This window comes from Mytilus trossulus, chromosome 11 (assembly GCF_036588685.1).
Source record: "Mytilus trossulus isolate FHL-02 chromosome 11, PNRI_Mtr1.1.1.hap1, whole genome shotgun sequence".
Lineage (NCBI taxonomy): Eukaryota > Metazoa > Mollusca > Bivalvia > Mytilida > Mytilidae > Mytilus > Mytilus trossulus.
This window is the reverse complement of record NC_086383.1, coordinates 47652902-47674217: the sequence shown is the minus strand read 5'-3', so window position 1 is coordinate 47674217 and position 21316 is coordinate 47652902. Positions and strand designations below refer to the sequence as shown.

The following is a 21316-nucleotide window of genomic DNA, read 5'->3' as shown; positions in this document are numbered from 1 at the left end:
AAGTCCACAAAACGATTATTTACAACGTAAAATTAAACGTAATAACCATAATTCATTTCTACATTGAACATTTTCGTGGACAAAATTTTGGATTGCTAAAAACATATTTTGATAGCATTAAACATCAACAAGTCTATGAAAGGCATCTAAACGATGAACCAATAAAGTCTGGAAATCGCAGGACAAGTTTCTGTACCTGTATGTGTTCTTCACCTCCATTATAGAAATCTCAAGTCGTACATAATAGTAATACACGTTTTTACACTTTTCGTAAAATTTTAGCTTAACTTTGTCTCCAAATGACCTTAGATCGCCTCCGAATAACCTTTTGACGTCAAGCAACAATCTTTTTTTTTTTGTCACCTCAAATTTTTTGAATTGTTATGTCAAAATTTACGGGAACCTGTGTGATTCTACATAACGGCGGACAAATTTGCATACAAGAGTAAAAGTTATATGTCTATTTGTCATTGATAAAGAAAAACTTTTATCCTCGTGTATTGTATTTTCATCCTACTAATATATTTTTCCGAATTTCCCTGTTATATGTTTGAACTTAGAAATACCTAATTTTTTGAGAGTCGCTAGTATATACTTGTGCATAAAATAATTGTATTGGAAATATATTTCGATCTTTAATTTATTTTTTCATTTGAGTTCATTAGATCGATGGCACCTTTGTTGACAAAAACAAGCATCTTGTGTTTTCGACCTATTTTAAAAACGGTTTAAAAGCCGAAACGACATGTTGTTCAAAGCTGGAATTGGTTATAAATTTGATACTAAAGTTAATATCAAAGTGTTAGAGGCGATCAAACTTATGACTTAAAGAAATAAATGGTTAAATATACAACTATAAGATATAAAATATTATTTGGATGTCTTTTTTGAACAATTTGTACACATTTCAGAATGAGGCACTTTGAAACCTTGTATGGTCTTGTATAATACATTCATGTTTTTGTTAAATACTTTGGTTAATCCACTAATGAAGTGAGGTTGGAGAGTATTGTCTGTTATTTCCACTGATACTGTTTTTTCTGTAAATAAAATTTAACTGGTATTTTATTTTTTCGGTAAAAAGCTGTAAGGAGCATGCGTATTTCCGTATTCAAATTAACTTTAAGTATTACAACTAACCACCTGACAGTCATGTGACTTAATGACCTTGAAGTTAACTTTGCATGCAAAAAGACCTCTGCCATAAGTTCAGAAAATTCGTTTATTGTAGACCGATTTTTTGGGAAGGTAAAACTAGCATTAGTGAAAAGGGTACAAAAATGTGATATTATATCAAATAAAAAACCGTAAATACTTAATATAATAACTTTATTTGTAAAATCTTCACCACACGTGATATCATTTGCTATTGTTACTAAGTATAGCAGCTGAATATGACGTCATGCGTGCATGCGCAGCATACGGGAAGTGAAAGTAGAATTTGGTCGAAAACGTCAGACGGTCGAAAACATAATACGAGACGATATTATTTATAATATAAAAACCGAAAAACTAAATCAGAGCGTCATTTCTGGTCAGCGTCAAATTAGGTACCAAGACGATATATTCGCCTGTTTGAAACTATATATAACTTCCCTTGTATAGATAATATTTGTGTTCACTATCTTGACTTCATTCTTAGTTCTGATGACTGGGCGATCTCTCTTGTAATTTGTCCTCTTGTGTTGAGTTTCAATTACTAAATTATGTCAGTCAGGGGTACTACTTGTAATATGAGGCAGGCATTACCCTGTTACCTGTGAAAGGGGACGAAGTCTGTATGCATTATTTTTTTTAATTCAAACATTTTTTTACTTCAAAATGGTTAAAAAGACACGGAAATAGTATAACATTTCTGTTTTTGGTTCCGTTGTTAGGGATTTCAGTTGTGATGTTATTTATGTTATGACGTAATGTAAACAAAGAAACGCTATCATCAGGTAATAATTTAATTTTGGATGTAACACGTCTTCTGATTGGCTGACGTAATTTTGTTATGAGCCCATAGACATAATTTACTCATGTGATCGTGATGTCATCAACGTTTTTTCATGGTTTTCTACAGTTTAAAATGGAATTTAGAATTGAATTATAAGAAATGACTGTAATATTATTTCTGTCTTTTGATTTGGTGCACACTGTTAAATATCCCGCTACGCGCGTTTTTCAGTGTGCACCAATTTTTTTTATATTATTTCTCCATAGACAGAAAAAATATTAGTCATTCCTTAAATGTATTTTCATATCAAAGAAAATTATCAAAAATGAAATTGGTAGTGTTCCTTCTTATACATGTTATATTTTACTATATACTGATAATTATATATTTTACTCAAAATCTCCTGACAACAAGACCGGAAAAGGAAATAGATTTCTCCACAAATGTGGGAATTTGAAAAGTCTGAAATCAAAAAAGTTAACGATATGAGTTCATAAGTTTTTTTTCCTGATTTTTTTTTTAAATATTTTTATTTTTCTACTGTTATTGGGGACTTTGTTCCCATATAATTTTTTTTTTGAAGAAGAAGAAGAAGTAAAAAAAAATACACATACAAGTTAATTATAATGTTTAAATAATCTCCCTTTAATTTTCTCAAAAAATTACTTGTATAAGTAAATTTTTCTTACAATCCCATAAAAAATCTCAAGTTTCGACATGTTAAATCAGGGCTTTAATGATGATTTTACCTAGGTAAGCTCATATTTTTTTTTATTAGAGTTCAAAGTTTCATCTCATAAATTCAACAAAGACACTGATTGAGCAAAGATCTTTAGTATTTGTATAACCAAGGCCAGTACTATGGTCGTTCCTGACCTGGTTATTCATCTTGCTAGGTTGGGGGAACTAGCTGGTAGCTTTTGTATGAATACATGTTAACGTAACACAGATTCAAAGTTCAATATATAATGTTTATTAATCAGCATTCAATATAGTTATCAATCACAATAATCACAATAATCACAATAGTTCATAAGACATAATAAAACAGCATGTCTAATATAAATCCAAGTCTATAACACTAGTGTCCAATACGTGACTCTAAGGCAAGTGTCAATTCTTACTGTCCCTTACTACATGGTCAACTAATATATATTGTTTCATTATTTAATTTACATAACATTAATACTTATTTATCTAATTTACATAATAATACTAGTTTATCTATTTCCCAAATATCAAGTCTTTGTGACATAACCTAAATCATCTTAAAAAGTAAGAAATCCTTTTTGTATATATAACACTTCTTTAATCCTTAATTCTCTATTGTCAATTTAGCCCTCAGAGGATTACATAATAATTTGCTTTACACTTATCTAAAATTGTGAAGATTTATATTAACTATTTATCAAGTCAATTATTTCTTAAGCTAGTGCTAAATATCTTTACTAATACAAAATTATAACAAATCTTTGAATTCCACATTTTAACATTCTTGTACCTAAAATATACTGGTTATACCCTTCCCTTCGTCGCCAAGATTGCTCCTGCAATCTTCAATTAAAATACAAAATGCATAATAAAAAAAATATAATATTTTACACAAATTATATAGCAACAATTGAATTACTGATTCCTGTCAATAAAATATAACAATATATTGTGAAACAATTAAATCACTGGAAAAAAAAAAAAAAATAGTGTGAAAACATTAATAAATTCACTGATTCCTGTAATAAAACATTACTAAATATATATACATGTACATGGAGGGGGAATGGTCAAGTTTAGGTTGTCCATATCAGGGAAGTTCTCTGAAGTTCACTAATATTGACAAGTCCAACTCTCACATAATTAATGACAATGAGCTCATTGCATACTTCATGAAGTATTTCTGGGTGCATAAGGGGGCATAAAAAATAGCAATATAACCAATATAGCTGAAATATAAGATTATCAATGTCTTATCCATATCGGTCATCAGCTACAAGTTAACAATATTAGTAATCATATCATAAATATTACTCATAAAAATAAAATTATCTATGTCTTACACATGAGTATGAAATATATCAAAGAATTATCTAATTAATATAACTGAAACACAAAACATTAATTAATAACATATCATAAGCAAAACATATCAATAAGCATTAAGCAATTATAACTGTTTTTGTATTAAATACATATTCAATACATATATATAAGCAATATTTTGTTCTTGGGTTCAATCGTCATATTCCATGCAAACGCATTGTTGGGGAAACACATAGTTGATAGTTCTTACGGATTAATGTTTATATATTTCTGGTTCAAGTTTTAACTTTATTGTCTCTTAATCTTCATTACTATTCATGTACGGTTATAAAAATGTCACTATATATTATATATATCACAAATCTCTGCTAATTAGTTCCTATAATATTAAATAAATTTTCACTAGATAAAATATTATATGTCCATCATTGTTTGTCTTCATTAACTTTTAAAAGCACAATATGGTCACTTCTATGGATCCACCATTTCATCATTTTGTGGGTCCACCATTTCATCATTTTGTGGGTCCACCATTTCTTTATCTGTGGGTCCACCATTTCATCATTTTGTGGGTCCACCATTTCTTTATCTGTGGGTCCACCATTGGTAGGTTACTTCATGAATGTAAGTGCAACCAATATCATAATCATACATGACACCAATTAACCCTTATCTCTTATTATAATTAATTCATTTATTTATTTATCTCTTAAATATTCACAAGAATACCACAATTTTAGGCCAGTAACTGAACTACCTATTTGTAAATATTAAAATAAATAACAATCTACATGTAAGAATTTCTAATTCTCTTCCTTTTATATTTTATCTTAATTTCCTATACTCTTCTTCTTATTTCTAATTTATATATTTAGCAACTGTATGCCAGTTTATTTTGTACTTCCTTATTAAGTACTCCTTAATTATTTTATCTCCTTAGCTAAAAATCTTTTAAGTCATAATAAAAAAAAAATCACAGCTCAAAAACAGTGATGCCTATACACAATGTATGTGTAGGGAACACTTGATAGTTCTATTTGTATCATTGATAAAGTACATTTTGTATAATCTGAAGTAAAATTTGGTTTAAAAGTACATCAGTAGATGTGCCGTCCACCTGCAATATTTAAGGATCTAATAGTAAGAACTACTAATGTAATCAATACATTTGTCCAGCAGGATTAAATTAACAGACACTATAACTAATCTGAATATTGTGTACTTTAACCAGAAATTCAGAACAAAAATAACATTTTTCAACGATACAAAAGAATAATGTCACAATGCATTTACGTATGCTCATAACATGTATAATACTACTTGAATATCTAGTTATAACATCTCAACCACTCATTTTCATATTTATTTTGGAAAAGTTTAAGAAGTCCTGGGGGACAAGTTTCAAACGGTACCCACTCTGGATCATAAATATGTTTTTCCTCATAGTGTATGAAACATTTTGGAACATTATTTTCTATTTTAAAATGTGTAATGTGAGAGCCTGTAACAAAACATCCTGGTCCCATATCTTTTGTTTGTGAATTGCATGTAAGGGTCAGCATAATGTTATAAAACTGGTCACCATAAAAATAATCAAGCAAGTTTGTAAAAGCATGCTGATCTTCTCCATTTACTCTGTGTAAGGGTTGATAATGCGATATTCTGTTATTTCTCAATATGGTTTTGATGAAAAATCTGTTATTTTCCAGTTTTACAGCTTGCACTGGAAATTTATCCCAATTTATTTTTGGTCTTTGTTTATATTTAACATCATTGTTTTGGTCTATCATGTCTATTGCAGTTACATTTTGTGGTTCATTTGAAGGTTCAAAAAATTTATGTTTGTTTCCTAGTAAAGGTCTTTTTCTCTTTTTACCAGTATGCGTTCTATTTTCATGAAATTCTCTTCTCATATTCTCTGGGATTTTATCTTGGTGTACCCATTCTGTTTTTGACATGTTTTTAATTTTTATTTTGTAGCATAGTTTCTTGTTTACCCATGCCAATGATATAATCTTTTCAACATCATCAGGTGTAATTTGTATTTCTGTTGTAGCTTGTTGAGCAGTTTTATTTGTATTTTGTTGGGTTTCTATAGAATTGTCAGGAGGCACTCCTTTATTTTGCTTTGAAAGTTTTGATTTACAATGATTGTTTTGATTATTCCTGGGTGTATTTTGGGGTTGAGAATTAGATATTGTGTCTTGATTTTCAGGGTCCTCATTCTGGACTTGCTGATTTTCACCTTCATCATCCTCATCTTCTTCAAATGGATCATCAGTGTCATCTAGGAGGTAGTCAGGGCGGTCTGTTTTACTGTTAAATGCTTTCAGACGACTTGCATTAACTAATTTCTTTGAGATTTTGTTATCGCTGTCCCTTCTTAGCTTAAAAGTATTACAGTCTGGGGGTCCAAGGTTTGTAATTGTAAATGGGCCAGTCCACTTAACTGGTAATTTTGGACTTTGACCTTTTTTAACCTTCTTACAAAATAGCATTACTTTGTCACCAGGTAAATATGTGGGTTTTACTGCTCTTTTGTCATGCTGTGTTTTGTATTTTGTTTGTGCTCTTTTTGTGTTTTCTGCAGCAACATCCCTTGTTAATAGGAGGTCCTTAATAAATTTATTGAGGTATTCTCTATGGTTTTTAGGCAATGTTGACTTTGGAATTAAGGCAACATCAATAGGTGCTCTCATTTCTTGTCCAAAGAGAAGGTGAAAAGGTGAGTACTGAGTAGACTGAGTAGCTGGTGTCATTCTATAAGCCATCATTATAGGTGCTATATAGTTTGGCCAATCTGTCTGTTTTTCCAGTTGAGCTCTCAATGATTGGACAATAAATGAATTCATCCGTTCACAAGCTGCATTAGTTTGTGGATGATATGCACTTGTATAGTGGCGTTTGATTTGGAGAAGCTCACATAAAGCTGCAACAAGCTTCGAAAGAAAATTGGCACCTTGATCAGATACAATACAGCGGGGTGCACCGAAACGGGCAATTATCTCTCTAAACAGGATGTTGGCTACTTCTGTTGCTTCTTGTGTTCTCATGGGAAAAGCTTCACACCATTTGGATCCACTATCAACCACCAACAGCAAATAGCGATATTTTTCTGGAGTCTCTGGCAGTTCTAAAATATCCATGTGCCATCTGGAAAAAACCTCTTCTATTGGCATTGGTTTAAGCGGTACTGGATGGCTGTGTGTGTCTCTTTTAGATCTTTGGCAGATTTCACATGTCTTAATGTATGTCTTTATATCAGTGTAGATGTTTGGCCAGTAATATCGTTGACGCACAGCTTCATATGTCCTTTCTTCTCCTTGGTGACATCCAGCAATATTATCATGGAAAGCTTCTAGTACCTCCTTCCGTAGGGTTCTTGGTATTGCTAGCTGCTTAACCATGTTTTGCCCCTTTGGTAGGCTTCTCGATCTTGCATTAAAAAAATGATAAAGTATGCCATTATCAATTTCGTAATGGAAGGCTTTCGCATCCAGTTGTCTAGCTTTTTGTCTTTCCTCAGGTACTTGGCCATCTAATTTGTAATTAAAGATTTCAACAAAATCTGGGCAATGTCTCTGAAGGTGCCGAAATGTTTTACGTTTCTTTAATTGCTCTGGGTCAATGGTTTCTAATGTTTCATCATCCTCATTACCAGTATCTGTTATTGTAATAATGTTGGGTTGCTGTTCGTCATCTGCTTTATAATCAAACGTTATGATTTCGTACTTCTTATTACTCATGGCTGCAACTGTTTGTTCAATTTCATTTTGCGGAAAATATTCTGGACCTATTTTTTCATACTCTCTTCTTGACAGGGCATCTGCATTATTTTTCTTCCCAGGTCTATGCATTATTTCGAAGTCATATCCTTGAAGTTCAAGTGCCCATCTACCTAGTCTCCCTTGTATATTTTTAATTGTATCTATCCAACGAACAGTTATATTATCTGTATAAACTGTAAATTTGTGTGAGGCCAAATATGGATTAAAATGTTTTATTCCCTCTTTGAGTGCTAACCCTTCTTTTTCGTTTATGTGCCATTTTTGTTCATTTTTATTCAGTGATCTACCACCATAAGCTACGACATGTTCAAGTTTTGTGTTTGGATTTAATTGTCCAAGGACATAGCCAATAGCATAATCAGAAGCATCCACTGACAAAACAAATGGTTTCTCAAAGTCTGGGAACACTAAAATTGGGGCTGAGACAAGGCTGTGCTTTAATGTTTCAAAAGCGGCTTGACAATCTTGTGTCCAGATGTATTTCTTATTTTTCTGAGTTAATTGTGTAAGTGGAGTTACAATTTTTGAGTAATTGTGCACAAATTTTCTGTAGTAATTGCATAATCCTAAGAAACTGCGTAATTGTTTGATATTTTTAGGTATTGGGTATGTTTGCACAGCAGATGTTTTTTCAGGGTTTACTTTAATACCATTTTTGGACAAAATATGACCTAAATAATGTACTTCTTCTTTTGCAAAATGACATTTTGTTGGATTTAGTGTAAGATTTGCTTGTTTTAATTTGTCAAAAACTAATTGTAAATGTTTTAAATGTTCTTCAAAATTTTTACTAAAAATCAAAATGTCGTCTATGTATACTAAAGCAACTTTCCAGTTCAATTCTTTTAAAACTTTTGTCATGAGCATTTGAAAAGCCATTGGTGCATTTGTTAACCCGAAACTCATTCTTTTGAATTGGTAAATACCTTGATGTGTTACAAATGCAGATTTGTGTTTAGTTTCTGGATCTAAGGGTGTCTGAAAAAATCCACTCATGAGATCCAGTACTGAATATATTACAGCTTTTGAATTAGCAACTGTGTCAAAAACATCATCTATCCTAGGAATACTAAATTTTGCCCTTAATGTGCATTTGTTAAGCCTACGATAGTCTACCGCGAACCTATACTCTTGTTTTGCATCCATATTACTTTTCTTTTTGCGAACTAGTACAATTGGGGATGACCATGGAGAGTTTGATTCCTCTATAATGTCATTTTTCAACATTATCTCAATATGTTTTTCTGTTTCTTCCCTCATTTGTGGTGTTTGCCTGTAGGGCATTGATTGTACAGGTGGTGCATTGCCTGTATCAATTCTGTGATAGTGGTAACTAGTTTTACCCAACTCTGTATAATGTCTTTTGCAAAAACGTTTCTATTCCTTGATAGAAGCTCAGTTAACTGATTCCTTTGATTTGCATTTAAGTTTTCATTTATTTTTATTCCCAACTCTTTTTCAACATTCTGATATTTATTAACTTTAATAGATTTTCCTTTAGAATTATTATCATTTAAGGCAAAAATACCATTTTTGTCTACTTCAAAAGCCTTGGCTACTTTCTTATTCCTATATAATGTTATGCATAATCCAGTAGGATTTAGAATTCTGTACAAAGCCTTTCCATTTTGTACATTTACTACCACTTTTGAACCAACCAAATTTTTAATATCATTTGAAAAGTTTGGTTCAAGAATTACTGTACTGTTATTGCGATGCCTTACAGAAAGCCTAACAGGTATAATAATTTCACAGTGAGGGGGAATAACCTCTTCTGCTATAGTTTTAACATGTGCATAATGTTCCTTCATAGTCTCTATATTATTTAAAGGTACATTCAATAGATTTTCTTGAATTGCTAAGGTATTATTTTCAAAATTTATGTGAGCTTTATTAGCTTTAAGAAAGTCTATTCCTAAAATTATATTAAAGGTCAAATTCTCAAGCACTGTTAATTCTTGATATATAATTAAGTCATCTATATTTAATTCAACATCTACTTTTCCTAAAATCGGATAGCTCATTCCACAAGCAGTAAAAATTCCAGATTGTGTACTTTTTTGTATTTTGATGTTTTTCAAACATTTTTGTAAACATTTTAATGATATACAAGAAATTGAAGCACCTGTATCAACTAATGAATCAACTGTCATATTTCCTAATTGCAAATGTATAATATTTTTTGAAAGGGGGGCTATTAGAGCTAAGGAGGGGTCAGGATGAACTGAATAAGACATGTTGAGTCTTTGTAGAAGGAAAATCCTATTAAAAGATCTTGACAACTTTAATTACAAAATAAAGTAAAATTTAAAGATTTGGTGTCATATAAGATCATAAATAAAAGGTTGACTCACCTCTGCACACTCAGGAAAATGCACTGTTTCCTATATGGAGATATGCTGACTCTTGTCTTCAGGTATTCAGGTTCGCATCCTACGTGTATCCCTCCTTAGTACGGGAAAGCTGGGTCACTCCGCCACGTATAACCAAGGCCAGTACTATGGTCGTTCCTGACCTGGTTATTCATCTTGCTAGGTTGGGGGAACTAGCTGGTAGCTTTTGTATGAATACATGTTAACGTAACACAGATTCAAAGTTCAATATATAATGTTTATTAATCAGCATTCAATATAGTTATCAATCACAATAATCACAATAATCACAATAGTTCATAAGACATAATAAAACAGCATGTCTAATATAAATCCAAGTCTATAACACTAGTGTCCAATACGTGACTCTAAGGCAAGTGTCAATTCTTACTGTCCCTTACTACATGGTCAACTAATATATATTGTTTCATTATTTAATTTACATAACATTAATACTTATTTATCTAATTTACATAATAATACTAGTTTATCTATTTCCCAAATATCAAGTCTTTGTGACATAACCTAAATCATCTTAAAAAGTAAGAAATCCTTTTTGTATATATAACACTTCTTTAATCCTTAATTCTCTATTGTCAATTTAGCCCTCAGAGGATTACATAATAATTTGCTTTACACTTATCTAAAATTGTGAAGATTTATATTAACTATTTATCAAGTCAATTATTTCTTAAGCTAGTGCTAAATATCTTTACTAATACAAAATTATAACAAATCTTTGAATTCCACATTTTAACATTCTTGTACCTAAAATATACTGGTTATATTTGCATATTAGGCCTTCAAAAATTGCTCTTTGTGGGCTTGTAAATGAGCAGTGTTCTAAAGATAACAGACAAATAGGTTTTTCATTGGCCATGAAATTACACTTAAATGATACATTGTAAGTAAAGACATCTGCAAAGGGCAGATAATTTAAAATTCTTTTAGAGCAAATAAATCCTAAGAATTCAATAAAAGAAAATCTGAATGTCCAAGGGACATAACTTAGCCAATTTTTTTTTTACTGAATTCTTTTCACTTGTACAAGTATCCTACAAATTTACTTACATAAGTATATTGATATTACTTCTTCAAGAAATTAAAAATAACTTGTACAAGTAGTACCCCTGACTGAATGTTGTTTGCTTTGGAGATTCTGTACAATGTCAGGTTACCCTAACTTCCATGGGGACTTACTGTGCACCACTTATTGAGGACCTGTTTCTGTATTGTTGTAACTGAAATCAGCAAAGACCCATAGAAACAACATCTGATTCAAAAATTTAAGAACTCTAACAGATATTTAGATGATATATTGGCTCTCACTAACATGACTAATGAAGACTTCAGTATAATTTTGTTTCTATGCTCTAAATTAAGTTTACTTTACTAAATGTTATGCAACTGAAACACAATGCTTATTAACACAAAAAGTTAGATTTAGTTCAAATTTGAATAGCTGTGTTAGAAAGATTGTGTTTTATTATGTGCATGATGTACGTGTGTGCTTAAGAATTGCTTGCATATAATTTTTATTTTTCACTTCACAAGTAAAATAAATGTACATTTGTTTCTTTTTCAGAATTGGGGATAAAGATGTTCAAAGTTGTGTGGAATATAATTAAGTCAATATTTTGTTTCATATTCCGTATATTTTCTCCATTAAAGAGATTAATCTGTAGAAGAAAAAGAAGAGATTCTGATACTATTTTACCATTAACTAATCATTACACAATACCAGAGGACTTTACTACAATACCAAGTAATCAGGTTAGTGTATGTAAATATCTGGAGTTGATTTCACAAAAAAACTTACGACTAAAGTTGATCGTAAGTCATGAACAATTCAGTATAACTTACGATCAATCTTAGTCGTAAGTTTTTTTGTGAAACTGACACCAGTTTTCTAAAGCCTACATTTTACAAATCTATTGACATGTGTTATGTTTAATTTCTGTGTTCAGTTCTCAGGTACTAAGTGACTTACTGTCTACATGTATTTACTAGATGTATTTTGGCAGTTTTGCAAACATACATAACCTGTGTTATTTTTCATCTTGTAAATTTAACAAAACTTTCAATTTATGAGATAATTTGATGTACATTATACACATTAAAAATAAAACAAATTATATAAATAATTTTAGTTACAATTGAATTAAACAAGGTCTTTTTATCAACAGTCTGAACTTCAAGCTTGGGATAGCTGGGAAGCTGATGAAAGCAAACAAAAATATAATCAGAATGGGAGGAACTATCCACATGCCAATCAGAGACAAATATCACATGAGGAAGAACCTGAACCAGATTATTTTACAGATATGGTGCCAAAAATTAAAAAACAGAAAAAAGTAATAAAAAATACTTAATTTTATATCATGTACATGTATATTGTAGTTGAAAATGGAGATTTTTTTTATATCTGTCAGACACCTGGCAATTTTTGTACTCTTCTTATCTTATTAGAAAAAGTATACACCATTCTTGCAGGCATTGTATTATAAAGACTAACTAAAGTTTCTGTTTGAATAAGATTTTAAAGCCACATGACAAAATTAATGCTATCATGTATTTATGCATTATGCTGTGTGGTTCTATTTTAGTACATCATGTACATGTATGCCAGTTAAATTGTCCAGTAAACATGCGCGTAGCTACGTTTACGTCAAAACGCCCGGGCGTACACTTGAATTGGGTAAAAAATATATTTTCATCTAAATAAAAATGAAAGAATTGGTTAACAGTACATCAATCTTCTAAGTCTTTCTTCAATGGATTGGTAATTGCAAATAAAAGTGACGAAAATTAGTATCATATTATATATTTGTTCATTTTCTGTCAAAGTCTAAATCTACAGAGAATTCTATATACTCACTTTCCTTACTTTTTTTAAGCAATTCATTATGTGCTAAGATTCGAAATGTGGTTTGCATTTTTTGTCGAGCTATTGACATTTATGTCGCGAAAGCGAGACATTTCGGTCCTAAATTTCGTCGGCGGTGTCAATAATATAACTATATGTACATGTATAGGTTCATTACGTGGTACGTGGTTAAAGCTTGAAGATACATGTACCAATCAATAACTTTGTCAAACCTTCGTAAAATTTTACGGTAGCTGGACAAAAACTGTTTATGGTCAAACGAGTATTGAGAGCAAAATGAAGAAATTATATATGATGAGTTCTGTATTTTATGAATAAAAGGATTTTTTTTTTGCATCAGTTTACAATCTTGGGTTAAAATTTGTTACATATCAATTATTTTTTTAAACCTTCGTCGAATTTAATCAGTAAACTTTTTTGAAGTTTTTTTTTCATGGTTAATTTCTGTATCATTTGTTTTCGTTCATTTTTCAGTTTAATACTGACAGGCGCAATTTAAATCGGACTGGCCTGGTCACCGTTTAATAACATATTGACAGGGAGGCAAGCTTTCAAATACTTTTTTCATTGAAATGAGATTACGACTTAGGCTGAGAGGGCATGGTATATATCGTCCATTTCATATATTAACAACATTTTGTATACAAATAAAATATTCTTTTTGAGGACAAAACCAGTTAAATATATTTAACAAAACTATCTGTCACGGTGATATATGAGGGTCTGGATTGGGGACAACAGGGAGTTTGGGGGGGGGGGGGGGGGGAGGGGCATCATTTCTATATTTCTTTGTTCTGTCATTCATTTGGTCATTCTTATCTTATTCAGTAAGAAATATGCTTATTATTTCAGTTATGTGTCCCTTTTGAATTTGCCATTGTACTACACAAATGAAACCATTTATCAATTTTGATCAATATCTGATTGGAACCAAACACAGAAAAAATATATATATTTCGATTTATTTGTGATAAATTGGATATAATGGATAACAATCAAATAGATCAGCTGAAATTAGTTATGTCGTCCTGACGGATGTCAGGTGACATATTGTTATTGTACGATTCTTTTTTCATTCAGGCCCCTCATCCAGGTTCGGGCGTACACGTAAAAATGACCTAGCTACGCCACTGGTAAACTGTGTAAAATTTTGTCATCTTTTCAATGCTCCACACAATGTACTTGATTTTACCTTTTCATTTCAAGATTGAATTAATCTTAATTATTATTTCTTGCTGACAGACTTATCTATAAAGGTTTGACCTGATTATCATGAGTAAGTCATTTAAATTATACAATTTTCAAGATTAGTTAAGTTTTCTTATACTGTAATATATTTTTTTGAGTCAATGATATTTGGTGCATAGAATTGCTGAAAATAACATACATGTAATTGTTTTAGGACGCCTGACTTTGAATTTCATTTTATAATTCAGTTAGAGTTTCAAAGATAAGTTAGTATCCTGTAACTTTTAGCTTAAGGTCTAATGTAGATCAGGCATCACACTACTTGTTGCTGAGTTATCTAGTTTATCTTTCCTTATCACTAGCCTATCAATACTGATGTCTATAGTCAAAACCCAACTCATGGGGAGGTGTGTTTGACTCCAAGCTTAGAAGCATTTCTCATGTCATTGATATTGTTAAGGTTGTTACAAGTTGTTGCAATGGAAAATAAACATTATTCTAAAATTCTGCAGCAAGACTCAAATGATAAGTGAACTTTGTTCTTATGTTGTACTGTTATACCACTGTCCCAGGTTAGGGGGAGGGTTGGGATCCCACTAAAATGTTTAACCCCCGCCACATTATATATGTATTTGCATGTCCCAAGTCAGGAGCCTGTAATTCAGTGGTTGTTGTTTGTTTAGGTGTTACATATTTGTTTTTCATTCATTTTTTATATAAATAAGGCCGTTGGTTTTCTCGTTTGAATTGTTTTACATTGCCATATCGGCGCCTTTTATAGCTGACTATGCTGTATGGGCTTTGCTCATTTTTGTACAGTGACCTTTAGTTGTTTTATGTCTGTGTCATTTTGGTCTCTTGCTGACAGTCATACCACATCTTATTTTTTTATATTTATTGTTAATTCTTGTTTCCACAGGTGTTTATAGGAGGAAATAAGAATTCCAATAAATCATCCAATATGTTTGCAGTAAGTAATGATGGACCAATTGTTACAGTAAGTATTACAAAATGCAGACTATAATGTCTTATCAATTGTTTTTTCTCACATGGTTAAATACTTCTTTTGACTTGATTGCCATTTTAAAGAATAAGTGAATCCTGTTTTGTATCATTTTCAAAGTTATTATAGAAATAAACAAGTATTAAAAAGAAATTTGTGACAAATATTTTTTACTGAAATAGTGTATTTTGATATTCTTTAATCAGTTGCTTGAAATAACTTCAATCTCTCATTGAGTAAACAATGGTATGAAAGGAGTTGTTACTTTTGAGTTCTAAGATTGGTATTAAATATTTAATGCTATTTTGATATATGGTATGAAGATTCTTCAATGTTTCTTGATTTTTATAGGGATCTGAATTAGGAGCATGGGATGATACTCAGACGACTGGATGGGAAGGGGAAGGAAATGAAGATTTATCAACTCAAGCTGATGCAGAATTAAGAGAAAAAAGACGACAAGAAAGATTATATCAACAGCAAAAGAAAAAACAGGAACGAGACTCATCAAAAGGACTACGAAAAGACAAACACTTAACAGCAGTTAAATTATCCTAGCATTGTATATTAACATGATTAATGTCTTCAGTGATGTCATTTCTGGTGTGGGATTGATAGTCTTAGAAACCTTGATTTTTAAGACTTCATATAAGCACAATTCTTTGAAAGTCTATATATGATCCTGTAAATTGAAATTTGAAACACAAAAAATGTCCAGTGAGATTTTTACCAAACATTTTATGTTGATTGAATTGACAATTTGCATTTAGTATGTGAAGCATAGGTCCACCCACATATAGGTGGAGGAATTTGTACATGGTGCTTCTTTCACCAGTCAAGATATTTGAATATCAATTATTACAAAAGGCAGATAAATAGGAGTTTTATTGTATAGCAGTCTGCACGGTTAGCCACTAGTACAATGCCCCAGACTAGTAAAATTTCTTTCAGACTATTAGTATTAAGTTTTGTGAAACTTTGTTTTGACCAATAAGAAAAATGTAGGAATATTGGTCTTTGGACTAGCAGTTGAAAAAGTTTTTGGTGCAGACTGTATAGAATGTTCAACTGGACACATACTTTAAAAAATGGACCAAAAGAATATTAATCAACAGTTATAAATCCACTACTTCCTTTATCAATACTTCTGTATGGAATAGAAATATTATCCTGATTATTTTTGTTGATAAATCATGTCTGTTAATATCAAATTTTACTGTGAAAAATATTTTGATTTTCAAGATTTGTTTTTATTGTTTTCACCTTTATTTAGAATTGTAGAATTTAGGCAACATATTTATACCTACTTCTTGTTTATTAAGTGTAACGTAAGGGTACCCAAATTGCACCGAGTACCCAAAATGCACCTATTTAGAAAAAATAGCAACGGAAATCGTACAAGATTTCGTAGAGACAAAACAATTTGTATTTTTATGATTTGATACTATGCACGTCTTTCAACATAGGTAAACATATTTAGATATACACAAAACGTTCACAGTATTTATCAACAGCTGGACTGTTTGACTGAAAAAGCAAAATGTACGAAAACGTCATCATGCGACGTCATCAAAACGTCATCTTTTTAAAATTGGCAAATACAATATATTATAAGTATCCATTTCGTAAAATATGAAGAGTAAGCATGAACTAATATCCAATTGTTCAAAATAATTGAAGAAATTAAACAAAAGCTCAGTTATTAGACTTTTGACGATGTAAATTTAAGCATGGATGCAATTTGGGTACTCCTCATCACAGAATCATGGATAATTTGGAGGTTGATTCAAACCCATTTTTTTATGACATCAAATTGAATTAAAAATTAAATTGGTGTACTTATAAAATAAAGAAGGATAGGGCTACAAAATAAACACATTGAGGACATTTCGTCGCTGTTATGCAAAAACCTCGTATCTAAGGTTTTCATAATTTTACACCAGGCAATAAAAACTGATTTTTTTTTATCGATTATTTAGAATTAAATATTTATGTTCCAATGTATGCAAAAATATCGTATCTTCTAACCAATCAATTACCAAGGCGAGCAAAAATTTCTGCACCTATATTGTATTTTCAAAGCTTTTCATTATTTCTAAGCTATACATAATATATTAGACAAAAAATTGACAAAACTGTACCTGTTATAATCTCAGCTGCTAGTGCCATCTTTTTTTTCTTTTGAGATATGATATTTTCGCACAACAAAATGTCTCACCAATCCGACTACACTTTTTCGTCACTTGTCAGAATTCGGGTTAATGATTGGTTAGAAGATCAGATATTTTCGCATTCAGTGGAACATACATATTTAATTCTTAATAATCGATAAAAAGATTTCCGCTAAAAATTGAGATACGAGGTTTTTGCATAACAGCGACGATTTATTTCTTGATAATAAAAAAACGTCGGTGAAAAAACTGTCAAAATAGGTGCAATTTGGGTACCGTCACGTTAGACTTGATAAGAATTAGTTCATGTGAGTATATGCATAATTATGAATGTTTAAATCATTTTTATATTTTTTTAGAAAAATATATTTTGTGTTTGAGTGATGTTTAATGATACAATTGAGAGATTCAAGATTCATTTATCTTTCATCAAGGTTCACTGAAATTTGAATTTGAAAGTATGGACATGAGGTATGATTTCTATTGAGACAACTATCCACCAAGAACTTGAATGTAAACAACAGGTTACTGTACAGAATTTAGCAATTTAAAAAAGAAAAATATTAACTAACTTTATTTTACTAATTATCATTTAAACAAAAAATAATCATAATAGAGGAGAACTAATGATAATCATTGGACAAGCACATAGCCAGGTTAAACAAGTTTGTTTAAACTAAAACCTTCACTTTAATAAAAGACTGTGATAATCTGTCTTAGTTTTTGGGAAAACCCTATGTTGCTAACTTGATTTTTAAATCTTCCAAGGCTTATCACTACCTCTTTGATATGGAAATATAGTGCGTTGATCATACCATTCTATATGTCCTATCCATTAACATTTCCAGAAATTCATTAATGTAATAAATACTCAGATATTTAAGTCACAAAATGTCAAGAAAATTACAAAACTTTTGATAGGTGCAGGAATCTTAATATCTGTGCTAAACAAAAATGATATCATTGTTAAAGTCATCTTTAAAAAATGGAGTTATCTCCCATTGTCAAGTATTGTGGTTGAATTAAGTACTACTAATACTTTATAGAAAGCAATGTTTAATTTTCTTCCCACTGATAAATTAAAGCAATTTAAACCATTCAGTGCTTACAAGTACTTTGGTTATTTTATAGAAGAGATTTTTTTAAATAATATAAATATTTAAAATCATGTTGAAGAATTTTTACAGAAGAATGTGTAAAGCAGATTCAAGGAATATTTTGATTATGACCGTAAAGAAGATTTAATTCTTCAAATTAAAAGATAGATTTGTTTGAAATCAAGGGATATCTGCATCACCCAACAAAAAATGTGTTGTGGGAACTGAAATGTACAGAAAATTGCATGAATGTGACAGTTGTTTATTGTTTGTCATCTTTATTTGTCCATGGTGTTGTTTGTACTTCTTTTACTTTTTTTTTATCATACTTTTTTGCTTCTTTGTCTTTGCTTAATCTGTAAAATTTTCGATGCATTGAGGAATTTTCAAGAAATGTACAACTTAACTACTTTATTGCTTTATTTTACAAATAAGACAAAATGAATTACTTTCTTCTATGTGTTTGTTTGTAGATTCTCTTAGTGATAGCAAGAAAGATCAGCAAATTAAATCTATAATTGAATCATCATAGCTAAATTATCACACTAGTTCTATGATTCTTTGCCATTAAATAATGTTTCATTTGATCTCAAATAGGTAGTTTATAAATATTTGACTACCAGATAAAAATAAGATTACTAAATAAGATTACTAAAAAGGCAAACATAATTAAGTGCTATAAAGGAGCAAATAAATATAAAAATGACATTTGTTTAACAGATGAACAATTCACTCTTGGGAGTTGGGACCCTCTTGTTTTCCTACTAGTTGTTTTACAATTTTGATCAAATTATTTGTATTTACTTAGTTCACAGGAGTCCACAACAAAAAGTGTGTCTAAAAGGAATTTAAGACTGGAGAATAATTTGCAGATTTTATAAGTCTGAAAAACAAAGTGAAAGTAACAACTAAATATAGACCAGGATCATCTTGATTTGATCAAGTGTTTTATAATTGAATGTTAACCAATGTCTTCTATATCCAAGTGCTAACCAGAATTAAGTTTTCTACATCTAAGTGTGAACAATGCTCAAGTATCTATTAAAAGTGTTGAACATGAATTGCAAAATTATAAAATTTTGAGCATTATCTGCTCTCCTCTACGAAGTGTCAATTTTTGTGACTTCACATTGCATAATAGATAACAATAACTTTTTAGTATTAAAGGAAACTTGTATCTGAATTCTGATTTTCAATTTAAAAGTACATATTTATTTTACTGTAAGCTCACCGTTCAGAAGGAACTGAGAGTTTTTAACCATCACTTGGGGTCCGTCTTCGTCTGTCTGGTTTTACCTAATTCAAACATCTTCTCCTTTAAAACTACTGAACCAATTCCAACCAAACTTAAGCTGAATGATCCTTAGGGTATTTAGAATAAAGTTTATGTTTTATTTTCTGTTTCTTTAAAAAAAAAACATGGCCACCATGGCTAAGAATAGAACATAGGGATAAAATGCAGATTTTAGCCTGTATCTCAAAAACCAAGTCATTTGAGTAAATCAAATAGGGATAAAAGTGTTCACTAGATCAAGTTCTATCAGCCCTGAAATTTTCAGACGAATCTAACAACCCATTGTTGGGTTGCTGCCATTAAATTTGTAATTTTAAAGAAGTTTTGCAGTAATTGGTTATCACCTTGAATATTATTAATTATAAAGATAAACTGTAAACAACAAAAAATTTCAGGGAAAGTAAGATCTTCAAATAAGTTTATATAACCAAAACTGTCAATTGACCCCTGAATGAGTTATTGCCCTTTAAAGACTATTTTACTCAATTTGTTTATCATGTTTTCAAACTTTACAAAAATCTACTTCTTTGAAACTACTGAACCAATTCCAACCCAACTTAAGCTGAATGGTATGATTTTTGCTGGGTTTTTTAAACGAAAGATTAATGTAAAAATATCAAGGTGAGTGATTCAGGCTCTTGAGAGCCTTTTGTTTTTATTATACAATTTGTAATGTTCTTGACATTTATGTATAAACCATCAGATGTTCATTTTGGGGGAAATTATATTATTGGAATTTAGATTATGTTGATATTCTAAATTTTGTATATTTTTGTCACATCGCTGCTTGTTTAAAAATAAAATACAAGAAATACCAGATATTTGCATTTGTATGCCCCCTTCTCTAGGCTAAGGGGACACACTTATCATAAGCAAGCATGAGCTGGGGCAGACACATTCTACTTTTCCTTTTAATAAAATAGATATTTGCTTTTACTGCATAGCAGGATATTATTCCCTGTTATATTGATGACATATAAACTAAAAGTAATTATATATCTCTGCTGTTATTTATTACCAATGAAGTAAAATACATTAGAAATTGTCCATTTCTTACAATTCCGTGTGTTTGACAACTGGTATTGTAACACTGAATAATGAGTCAAAGTATTGAATTGCTGTGTTGCAATATTCCCAATTAAAACCAATTAGGAATGTTTACAATTACAAAAAGGGGAAGAAGAAGAAGAAGACATATGTGATTTTTTTTGGCGATGTTTGAGGGATCTTAGTTGAAAACTAGCAGAAATTTATCATAAATAATTAATAATTTGTTTTATTAATTTTCCTAGTCCCAATTTTTGAAAACAAGTGAAGCAAAAGTTATTCATCAATAGCAGGTGCACAACTTCAAGATGTGTACGATCTCTCTGTGAAATATTAGGGGTCTTAACTGAAAGTGTTGACCCTCTGTCATAAATTCTGCTGAAAAATGTTTAGAGTTTCAAAAATTTCCTCAAATAATTGATTAACAGCAGGTGCATAACTATAACCTGTGTGCTATGGGTTTTTTTTGGAAAAAAAGTTTGTTTCCAGTTTT

The 21316-nt window shown here is 30.6% G+C and overlaps 1 protein-coding gene across 2 annotated transcripts; it reads left to right on the top strand.

The window, feature by feature from the left end:
* Positions 1-36: 36 nt before the first annotated feature.
* LOC134691234 (receptor-binding cancer antigen expressed on SiSo cells-like) lies at positions 37-20595 on the top strand. Of its 2 annotated transcripts, none has more exons than XM_063551604.1 (5): positions 37-198; positions 11722-11909; positions 12323-12490; positions 15131-15208; positions 15566-20595. In XM_063551604.1, exons 2-5 carry the CDS (start codon positions 11736-11738, stop codon positions 15770-15772), a joined length of 627 nt encoding a protein of 208 aa, XP_063407674.1. In that variant the 5' UTR covers positions 37-198; positions 11722-11735; the 3' UTR covers positions 15773-20595. The 2 variants fall into 2 exon arrangements, with proteins under 2 accessions (XP_063407674.1, XP_063407675.1); XM_063551605.1 differs by having other exon boundaries at positions 37-246.
* The last annotated feature ends 721 nt before the right edge of the window (positions 20596-21316 follow it).

What these genes read in the sequence shown, in the direction of transcription:
- LOC134691234 (XM_063551604.1), top strand. Translation starts at nt 11,736, where the DNA reads ATGTTCAAAGTTGTGTGGAATATAATTAAGTCAATATTTTGTTTCATA. An exon ending in CTACAATACCAAGTAATCAG is followed by an intron (nt 11,910 to 12,322) that starts GTTAGTGTATGT and finishes TTTTATCAACAG; the next exon opens with TCTGAACTTCAAGCTTGGGA. An exon ending in AAATTAAAAAACAGAAAAAA is followed by an intron (nt 12,491 to 15,130) that starts GTAATAAAAAAT and finishes TTGTTTCCACAG; the next exon opens with GTGTTTATAGGAGGAAATAA.